An 11682-nucleotide genomic window follows, 5' to 3' on the forward strand; every position below is an offset into this window, starting at 1 on the left:
CTTCTTAGCACCGAAATCGAAGGGAAAGTGAATCATAATTGTCCACGAATGGGACTTGAACGTCTTCATTATAACAGTTAAACCATGTATTTTTGGCTTCTTTGTTATTCAAATGAACAAATGGGTATACTTTTAGTAAGGCTAGACTTTTTTTGTAAAATTATAAAGTGCAATATCGATATTAATTAGTTCAATTACATGCGCCATCGTAAATACTAAGGATTTTGTACATATATTTTTTGCCCGCGCGAATAGATTTAGAAAAAGACTTACTGTGCGTAACATAATTACCTCCCAGTTAGTGTCGGTTTAAGAAACACAAGACAAGAAACAGAGAAGACAATAAGCTAAATGTAAGTGGAATTTACATCTGTGTCTTGTTTAAGAATACACCAAAACATATTAGATATATCGATCTCTTTTCTACCAAAACGTGGAGCCTTATCTACATTTATCACATTTCGGGAACATAAACGGCGTCCCTGGAGCTATTTTATATAAGTAAACTGGATACAGAAATAAGATCTTACTGCGTTAAAATCGAATAGAACTATATAGTATAACTGAGCTCAGAATATGCAACTTAAAAAATTACTTCATACCTCTTACGTCCAAGTTAACCAAATTGGGTTGACGTCAGGTGCGATGATATTTCCTAACAGAAAAGCTTATGAATGGATGTCTTAATAATGGTAACATTTAGTAAGACTTTGAAAATATGTATTCTTCTAATAAAAAATTAAAATATCTTTATATCTATCACATAAAATAATTGTGCAAATTCTAAGGTTAGGGTTACTTTGTTCTTACTGAAAACTATTTCTTCCTACTTATATCATGACAGTTAGAAAATTACTAAAGCCACTTACACATATTTATATCCCTGCTACTGTATGTGCTGTTTTATCGGGAAAATTTCTTCTGTGTTGCAAAGTATACTCGTATTTTAATAAAAGCAATCATAATGGAACCCTTAAAACACCTAAATCGTAATTTTAATATTTTTCCCGTTCACATCCTACTTTTATAAATGTGATAACTGTTTCCATGTTCAGTACTGACAAGTTTTAAAACAGCAATGTAAGTATTTCCCTATGTTATCTTTAATTATAATGACAGATTTTCTCACTTTTTTGTACAGTCTTACCTTATTATGTTTTTGTCTTTTTATATCTTAAATGTTTACTTATAAAACACTTCTTACATTTTGATCACACACACACACACACACGCACGCACGCACGCACGCACGCACCCACGCACACACACACACACACACACACGTGTAACACTCTTTTAAGCAAAGTTAAGTTTAACAAGAGAAATCGTGGGCAAGGGCTATTGTCTACCCATATATATATATATATATATATATATATATATATATATATATATATATATATATATATATATATATATGGAAAAAGGGCCAAATTATAGCTGCTACTGAAATTAAAGCCTTGTTACATATTAACATAATTCTGATTATTAAACTATCATGACAAAAATACAGAAGTAGGCAAAATATATAGCTATCCCGAAGATAACGCACATCCTTTACCATTTTCGCCTGGCTTGCGTTAATGTGCACGGACCATGCTCTATAATAGAGTGTATTTCCAAGTTCGTTAGGTTATGATTTTGATGATGGTCCAGAGAAAACCAGTTTTCCCGAACGGCTTATCTCAGTCTTTGGCGGTGACGTTCGGCGAGTGGTGGACATTTGAGCGTGCGACGTGCCGTATGGCAAGTACGTGTCGTACGTCAACGTCGGGAACGGCGGTGGCGTTTGATTTAGAAAGATCAGCATTCGACGCATTTCCTCCAAAGCGTTGGCTTGCATCAGTATGTAGTTTTTAGCCAACAGTAACGTAGCAATCTTGGACAATTTTCGAACTGATGGCCCGTGAGCATAAGGTATGACTGATCGTAGCTCATCTAATGCATCATTGAGATCATGCATGCGCCGTCGCTCACGTGCGTTTATACTTAATCGTATATACTTTTGCTCCTTCCCCTTCCTTGGTGTCTTCATCTTAAAATTGCCGCCATTCTCTCTAGTCTGGGCTTCTTGGTCTTCAACATCAATCTGGTCCTCGTTCTCTTTCTTGGAAGATTTTGAAGAGGCACTGTCGTCACTTTGGCAAACGTCCTCAAGAATATGATCAGCGGAGACTACGTGGTCATCGTAATCATCATTGACACAATCAATATGTTGTCTTTTCCTTGGGAAGTGGCCGTCATCCTCCAGGTGCAGATCACCACCATCACCTGTTGATAAAACTGGACAATGCTGCCCATCTAAAAGTGGGAAGGGACAATCTTGCCCACCTTCTCCTGACATGACTAGCAATAGGTGTAATGAAAAAAAGCTGACGCACCACTGGTCTTTTGAGATGTTTGTATTCAGAAAATAATCCCCTTTTTTGAACACTAGAAATAACTCTGTATACAAAATCGTCCGTGCGCTCTACTTTTCCCTTTATGGCCTTATTTAAGTGGAAGTTCAGTAATCCAAGTCTCAATAATTGCTCCTGACACTATGTCAAAAAACTTTTAAAACTTATATCCAGGTTACCAACTTTCGCATGTAGATACTGACGCTAAAAGTTTTAAAAGACATAGGCCAGACCAAGAGCGTTCTCGAAAAGTTGCAAGGATGGCTTGTTAATTCCTTCAGCTCGACCAATCAAAACATAATCTTCTGATTATTTTCCTGTATCTCTGAGCAAATCGCGTTTGATACTGATCAACGCGGCACCGAATGCAGTTTTATATCTAATCCCATTTAGTGAATTGTGAGATCAATACAAGTAAAGCCGTTTTGAGGAGCTTGGGCCCAGGAGGAGGGGCTATCCCACATCAATCGGTTGTTTAACAGGCGAGAAACTTTATGGCAGCGCTTCAAGACACCATGTTTTGATTAACGTTAACTTTTCGATTACCCCTTGAAATTTTAGCACACTCATGTTGATGACACCCAAAAAGTGTGAAAATTATACAGGTTTTAGTACTAAGAATGAAATAGAAATACCGGAACAAATAAGAGCACGATTCACGTATTTATTTATTTATTTATTTATCTTATTGTTTTTTTTAACTAACTTATGCCTAATTACATGCAGAACTAGTAATACAAAAGTGAGGTAAGTGTCCGGCTGAGATCAACTGACGTGGTTGCGAAAATCAATCTCAAAAATATTTCCTCACATTGATATGAATAACAACTTTCACATCCTTTTCAATTTTTAATCCGTAGAAAACAGAACAACGTCCTTAAAGTGATGTTTATCTTTTTACAAAAAAAAAAAAAAAAAAAAAGCCAACGAAGGGATAGATGGATTGGACTTTTTTCTCTTTAAACAGGCTAGGTGTTGCTGATCGTGCTTTTCAAACTTATAGATGCTGTCTTTAATGCCGTTGTCTTTTTATTTTACATTTCCTTGATGGTTTGCTAAGACCACCGTAGTAGATAGAAGGACATGATAGGACAACAGCGAAGTGACACAGTAGTTAATTTGGCTTGGCCTAAGCAAAGTAATTTGTCGTCAGTGACCCCGTATGTGCTTGGCAGCCCGGAAGATCTTGCCTTGGAAAAGCGTATTAAGAAATTAATGAATCGAGAATTATGACACGGCGCTTGACAAGTGTTATTATTCATGGCGAGTTCCCTGTCGTTGAATAACCAGCTTAAATCGCTGTATGTGTAAAAGTATATCCATAATGATGACATAAACACGGTTTCTAATCTCTAACTTCTGATATGAATAGCCAACGTGACGTACAATCCTTTTGCAGTGCGTCTATTTCGTGTTGGGTTTATGATTGAAATTGAAATTTGGCAAAGTGCAGCGAGTCAGAAAAAGTAGGCAACTGAAGCAGCCGCGAGACCATCCAATGCAAAATCGCATTAAGGCTCTGATTGATCAGGAATTTACCACGACAAAGCTCAAAGCCTGATCAAGGCCCCGAAGACAAGAAATTGAAGAGTCCTCGAGGATTGTATTTGTCAAAGGTGACATCTGGCGAAGACGTGTGATTAAACACTTAATCAAATATTAAATTATTTTGCAAGAAGAAGTTTCAGACGATGATTGTGATTGACGAGATGCAGAATTGAGTGAGGAATTGGAGGCATTTGATTAACTCTGCCCGGGAGATTACGGCTTACTTTTGCATTGTGGAATTTTAAGCTGATTTTTAAAAGAAATGCTTTAAATTGGTTGGCGTCTAAAAAAGATATCATATACCTAAAGGAGACCAACAAACAAGTTACTTCTATTTGATTTTTTGGTGGACAGAGTATGTAACTTATCTAATTTATGCAATGTCTTAAGATTTTGACTATCCATATTTATTGCCAATTCAGAAACTGGAATTAATTAATTTGCAATATGAGAAGTCAACATATTTCAAAAAGAAGTCGGATTAATGATAAGATTCGAACTTGATCAATAGAATAATTCAATTATGCTAACCTGGACCTGGGCGAATGAGAGAAGTTGCATTATTCATCTCGTCGATAATTAAAACGATAATCATGTGCCATATGTTAACGTGCTGACTTGACATCCGGGCGTGTTTGTGACGCTCTGCTAACTTAAAAAGAACGCACCAAGCGACTGGGAAAATGTTTGATTTAATTTGCACTAGAAAAAAGTTTTAGAGAAGTGATCAGATCGTTGGTATTTTTTACAGATATTTTCTAAATTCAATGACAAAGGAAAGATTGTAGTTTTTGTTTTAGTACATTTAATCGATTAACAGGCGGAAGTCTGCTTATCTTATATTAACGATATTATATGTTAATCAAAAGGAAGTAAAGAGTAATTTGAACACACTGATTTATTTAACATTAAATTTTCAATTTCATTTAAGTAGGACATGGCTCCTTGCTTTAAAAAATAAAAAATGAAGAAATTTCAGCCATTCCATGATAGAACCTGGTTTGACCATGATAGATTCGTGCTCTGCGACAACATAAGTATATCATTTTGAAGTTATGACAGCTTTCTTAATTTAGTCCTGAAGACTGGAAGCGTGAAAAGCGGTTAGTTATAACACTGCAAACAGTCTGCCAATGATTCAAGACATTAATCCTTTCCGCACTGACACAGTAATAAAAGGGAAGTGTTTTCTCATTACGCGTTTGGTTTTTTATCACGGGATGCCTGATTCTTGTCAACTTTTACTTGAATTGAAGACGGTTCATCGCTTGCAGGGTCACGTTATGCGGAGATTATGCGTGGGTAATCCCCACTCGAACTGGTGATGTCTGTTAGGGTAAGAGGGCGCCCCGCAAGGTAAGCTCTTTCTTACCTATGGGCACACTAACTCATTCTTCCACCTGCGCATACATACATACAGAGCATAAAAGTCTAAGTCTTATGGTTTGGCAGTATCTATGGTTGTTGTCCTTCATCTGCAGCAAAAATCGCACACACCCCACTTCAACTTTTTACTGCAGGGCTGGTATGGATTTATTCAATACCTGATTGCGTTCAGCGCGCGCCCGTGTGTGTGTGTGTGTGTGTGTGTGTGTGTGTGTGTGTGTGTGTGATAATTTTCATTATTGATGAGCTCACTCGAAATTGGTTATGTACCACAAAAGCCTGCGTTTTTATCAAGAACCACAATCTTTTTTCTTCTTTTAATTTTTTTTATCTCTTCATAACTGGTATTTAAAGTATAATGTCTCTCTATATGTCTACGGAATATTTTGGTGGATTTTAAACTTTAAATAAATAAACGATTATATCGTATTATTACATCGATATGTGAGGTGATCGAAAGTCCTTTTCCTCTACGGAAGAATACTTCATCTTCACCATCCGAAATACGCATCTGAAAATAGCATACGTACTGCATGTTTTCAATTTAACTACCACTGAGGCTCCCTTCAATTAAAATGTCTTTTGTCTAACTATGTAAGTATCAGTAGAAAACACATGCGACAGACTCCGCTTCTTTCTCTTACTTCACTTTGATTAATATAATTTTTACGTTTATTTATACTTTGTTTCTCAGATGGAATATCATGGTATAATTCTACATGGAGATATATATAACTGCAGGCCTCTCGGCAGTGCAGCTATTTTCAAATTTGATTAAAGCCTGTTAAGATGGCAATTGTTATGAATGTGTACTTCAATCAACTGGAGACTGTTTTCCGCATACCTGGATGATATGGAAAGAAACTTTACCATTTGTGCTCGGAAATTTAGGCTGATTGCAATGTAGTTATTAAATATTTTACTGACATATACATAGACACGAGCAGTGGCGGATCTAGGAAAGCAGGAAGAGACGTGGGCGACAAAAAACAGTCCTTGGAAATTGCCTTTGATGAGGACAACTACTCTTCCGGAACACAAGGTATATTTTCTTTCTTCAGTAGTGAAAATTAAACAAGTGCCAGTCATCGTTCCCTTAGAAAACGGCAACGATTTACTGAAACCACACGCTGATGCCTACTACATTGAGCTCACCAACCGCAATTCAGGGCTGCTTGCTTTATTGTTTAAAACGGTATAGAATATATATATCTAAAGGTCATGAACGAGGCCGTAAATCTTACGACTTTTTCCTGTTTTTGATAGTGTTAGATGTCTTAAGATAATAAAGATAATCTAAGCACTTATGGCAAAGTAAACATAACGCTACAGCGAAGAGAAACAGTTTCTTAGAAATCCTAATAAGTGACGGACTGTTATTTCTTTACATGTGCTTGATGGTTAAAAGTAAAAGTGTTGATCTTACCGATTTGCTTTCTATACAAAATATTGGGCTCGTCCGGGAGTTGAAACCTAGATCTCTCGCACCTAAGCGAGAATCATACTCTCAGACCAACAAACCACCCTTTCTCTAGATTTTTTAAGGTAGATACTATAACATTTCAAAATTTTTCCATTTATAATATTGTATTTTTGGAAGATAGTTCACAAAATTTTTGCTCTCCATTTCAACACTTTGGATTTTCTTTCTACTAGGTTGCCGCAAACTGACATCACTTCTCGATGTGAATGTGTTTTATCAAAAGGAGATTTTTAAAAATTATTTTCCGGTTTTTCTTCTCGTCCGTGTTGTAAAGAGTAGCGGCAGATGTGCTCGACTGGACACTTTTTTGTGTAGAATATAAAATGTACCGTTAGTCTTTCCTTATCACCATCTCAGTTTTTAAGGGCAACCCAATGTTGGTTATTCTTGCACACAGAAAAAAGCTAAATTGAAGAGGCATTGATGGTCCTTTTCACGAAGCCAAGACTTGGATATTTCGTCTTTTGTTTATCTTAGCAGTTCATTTGTATATTCCTTAGCTTATCATTGACTGGGAACACCGCATCAAAAGCCCGATGAATTATCGACTGGTGAAGGTGCTCTGCCTTCATGAATTTCATAAGTTCCTTAAATAAGATTAGCTGTCAGTTAAATAAATGGTAATTCACGCTGGCCCTCTCTCGTGGGTAAATGATCACCATGGAAACCGGTCTATTCATTTTACACATCAATCAACTCGTATACAGAACTGGGTAATCGATCTGGGAGCGAACTGTTTGTGGCTGTGGCGCTGTAGATGGTTAGGAAATTTAAAGCGTTGATTATTTTTTGCAAGGAAAATTAGTACGAAACCCAAGGAGCGACTTAGCAAAGGAGTGGTTTTTCATACCTAACCGACGTTTCATTTTTTTTTTTTTTTTGCTATAGTCCTAAATATCCATATGCCTCTTTGCAGCTCCACAAATTGAAATGTTTGCACTATTTGTTTGGAAATAATATATTAATTGTAGATTTTTCAGGCGTACACATTACGTAAATATCATAACTTAAAATTATTCAATGTTTATCACTAAACTGCTTCACTTCTTTTATCAGAGGGACCTTCAATAAATGCGACCGACATCGGCCAAATTTCGAATATCATACTTGATTTTGTCCTACACGTATTGTTTTAATAAGTATGTCATATTATTTAAGTCGGTTTAGATCAAGGAGACATAAATGGTGTAATTTGCTACTCGGGTAGCCAAGCGTTTAAATTGCGTTCATGTACAATAGTCGTATCAGAATCTCAGAATCCTTTCTTCCAGAATAAAAATCAACAAAAACAGCAGCATTAGAATTTTTCGTACACCGTTACTTAAGATATTATTTTAGAATTAATCAGCAAATTAGCAAAAGAAGAAAGATTACACCTTCCTTAACCATTTGATCAGGTTCATGTCTCATAATTATCACTCGTAGTCGTATTGTGCTCAACACGCGATAAGGCATAAACAGAAAGGGGATTTACAAACTATTGGTCACCGCTAACACACTGGCACATTCAATTAACACGTTGAAACAGTCACGTCCACCTGTCAGACTTTTGACCCTATGTCCAAGAAATACGTTTGTGGGTCCCATGATAAAATGAAAACATAAATGACAATTATCTATTACTTGGTCGCTTTCAAAAATGGTCTGACGATTCGTACAAAGTAGAAGCGCTGTTTTACATTTTGTTATCAGTTTTATTATTATTATTATAATTATTTTGCATTAGTTGCTGCATAATTTTACTTAAAGTATTAGCAAAAAGAATGTGACCAGTATCTATCATATGATACAATATGCGAACAGTATAGTTTTGTCGAGAGAAAGAGAGAGAGAGAGGAATGCAAAATACTACATTTCAATAACATCCAAATAATTAGTATCGTTATTTGATGCTAAAATTTTCATGAAAATATGATTCAAATTGAGAAAATGTGATAGTAGACGGTTCTTTAATGGTATTCGGAGGTAAATGCAAAACCTTTATAACCAGTTGTCTCGTGTTCTGACGGCACAGGTCTGGTTGTGGAAATGAGAAAAGGCTAATGACAAGGATATGTATGGCAATTCCATTAACACTACAGCGGGGCGAAGTACAGAAAGTGATTTTTCTCATATTAGTAGTTGGATACACGGTGTCATTATGGGCTGTAATCAATTCCCTTTCCCCACCTTTTATTTCAATCTTTAGCTTTCATTCATACCTGGATATACCACAGAAATACGTATCAAAACGTTTTACTAAAGAAATTCCATATTGTAAAATAAAAAGCATCAATTTATATGAACAAGCACTCATGGAAGATCCTTTTTTATACATGATGCTCTGATTTGGTTTGCAAATACCTCGGCGCGCTGATACGTACATGTAGATTAAATTTCTCATATTTTCAGCGCTCTCAGAGGACATTGCGATTCGCACAATCATTTTACGTTAATGGTCATGCAGATTTTAAAAGTAGAATCCGTGCATAAGGCCTCGCTTCGAGGAATCCAGACTAAAGTGGCAGACACGTTATCGGGTTATCGAGAGGTCCATTTCATTACTTAAAATTCATCAAAGTATCAGGATAATAAAACAAAAGTAATGCTATGGAGTTATAAAGCCTGGTTTCATCCTCGAATGATTGAAGACAAGTGCATTTTTATTGCCGAGAAAAATCGATAGTATGTATCCGACCCGAGGTCGAAGTCGGCACACTGATGGCGGATTTGATTCCATTGATTTCACCGTTTTCCATGCCATGACAGTTCCGTGGCCATTGCTCTTCCATTTATTCGTACCTAAAGCTCCGTTCTCTTTCTTCTAAAATAATGATAATAAATATTGATGATAATAAAACAATAAACCAACTTTTGTTCTACAACGGTGCGTGATTTTCTGGTCCAAATATGACTTAATCAATGACAGCATTTTACCTTTTACCTTCAAAAGGGTTCAAATAAATGCCAATGAAAGGAGAAGTTCCAGACCTTTTGTTTTATTATCCTGATACTTTGATAAAGCACATGTATTGTTTCTAGGCCCCGAGATCCCCGATACTGACTGTTTTTGCATTTTATTCCATTAATAAAGAATTAGTCAGTGGTTTGTTTCACAAACATGCTTTCTGATATTTTCATCTCTCCCCTGAACCTAATACAACCATCGGCAAAAATTGCTAATCTGCGAAAAAAAGGAAGGAATAACATACGACATATAGACCCGCTTGGCTGCGCCGCAGATAAATTGTGTCAAGGGTGCTTGTTTGTCTAAATGTTTGAGTTTCATTTCATAGGTTTCATTGTTACATTAAAATAAAAATGAGAAGCAACATTAAGATGTACACGACATGTCGCCATACATTTTTGTGAAAATCAAATTATTTGCGGTCTTTACATTTATATCGAGGAAACATTATCATAGTTTTCAGAAAATCATGAAAAATCTGAAGAGCTAAATAGAAATTAGTCAGTCTGTGAAGTGTATACTTCTCTTGAAAAAAGAAACTAAGTAACAGCTTTGGTTGCAAATTAAAGCAGTATAGTAAGTTAATATGTTTCCGGCGATACGGAGCATTTCTAGGGTTCAACTTCATACAAAAATCACATGAAAATTTTAGAGTCTAATTTTTTCTTCACTAGGCTTATGTTCCATTAACAATGACCAGTAAATGACCCAGAATGCAGTTTCGCACGTTGTTATAAATGTATCTGTCAATCGCTTATAGTACTGTCCTTTTTCAGCCCAGTTCTAAATTGCATTAACTCGGTTTCACAGCTAACGACATGCAGTCGCACTTTGACTGAGTTTATCTCAACTGTTAAATACTCCACTTTGCAATTGGCAGGAGCCAGGATTTCGAAACAATAGAATTAGGGAAGTTAAATAGGGACAAAAAGACAAGAAAACATCTAATTTCAGAACCAACAATTTCCAACCTTAATTTGGGTGGGTTAAAAACACAACACAAGCTTTGCCTTCCCTGCAATTCAGATAAGTCATATGTTGTTACATATACCAACCAGTTGTATATTTAAGCAATTGTTTTGTTGATCACTGATAAATAATAAGCGTGTTGTTTTTTCTATCAAGATGAATTTATTTAACATCCTCACTTCGATATTTCCAGTTCAGGACATCTGGTGTAAATAAAGAGCAGTAGCAAAGGAATACGAAATAGGTCGACTGAAATAAACCAGCTTGAGGAATTACTTGAATGGGTGGGTTGGTGGCAATGATATAATTGCTGGACTTTAATGAAGAGATATCGGCACGCCAGTTACTTGTCTGTCTTTATCTATGGAAGTGTAATTTTGAGAAAATTGGAAACGATCAAAATATTCAAACTTCTAATCCTGCTGAAATTTATTTTTCACATCACTGTGCAAACGAAATGGAAAGTTTTTCAATATATCCATGAACGTCTTATCGAATACCCTTTAACAATTTGCACTTAATTTGCAATTTTGTAAAAATAACAAAATATTGCATTTCTTTATCATGCTGCGCGATAACACATTGCATGAACCTGGTAGAAGTGCACATGAACCTTGCTTCCTTGTTTTTAAACTGAGGGCATGAAGCTTGAAAATAGCTTGTACAGCCTGGGTTCGGTTTCAAAAAGAACTTAAGTCCGAAAATTGGTTTAAACTTTTATACTTTAATTTAGTCTTCTTTCACCCTAGATAAAATGAAATAGTGCATGTTTTAAGACAGACATGGTTTATGTTTCAGACTAATGTTTAATTCATTATAGTGTACAACAATAGATTATCTTTCCCTGATGTAAGCAAAAATTTTGTCTAAATGTATAAACCAATATTCGGGCTTAAGTTCTTTAGTGAAACCGCCCCCTTATCCTGTGAAAATGCTGAAATTGCAGTTAT

The 11682-nt window shown here is 35.8% G+C and overlaps 1 protein-coding gene across 1 annotated transcript; it reads right to left on the reverse strand.

Moving 5' to 3' along the window:
* Positions 1-1435: 1435 nt before the first annotated feature.
* Positions 1436-2967, reverse strand: LOC147764872 (uncharacterized). Its single transcript, XM_087000991.1, has one exon. The coding sequence runs from the start codon at positions 2342-2344 to the stop codon at positions 1634-1636; it is 711 nt and encodes a 236-aa protein (XP_086857117.1). The 5' UTR covers positions 2345-2967; the 3' UTR covers positions 1436-1633.
* Positions 2968-11682: the final 8715 nt, after the last annotated feature.

Source organism: Lingula anatina, chromosome 1 (genome assembly GCF_051362555.1).
Source record: "Lingula anatina isolate TDL-2025a chromosome 1, LinAna3.0, whole genome shotgun sequence".
Lineage (NCBI taxonomy): Eukaryota > Metazoa > Brachiopoda > Lingulata > Lingulida > Lingulidae > Lingula > Lingula anatina.

Bases quoted from the DNA above. Each gene is read 5' to 3' on its own strand.
- LOC147764872 (XM_087000991.1), bottom strand. From the start codon at position 2,344: ATGTCAGGAGAAGGTGGGCAAGATTGTCCCTTCCCACTTTTAGATGGG.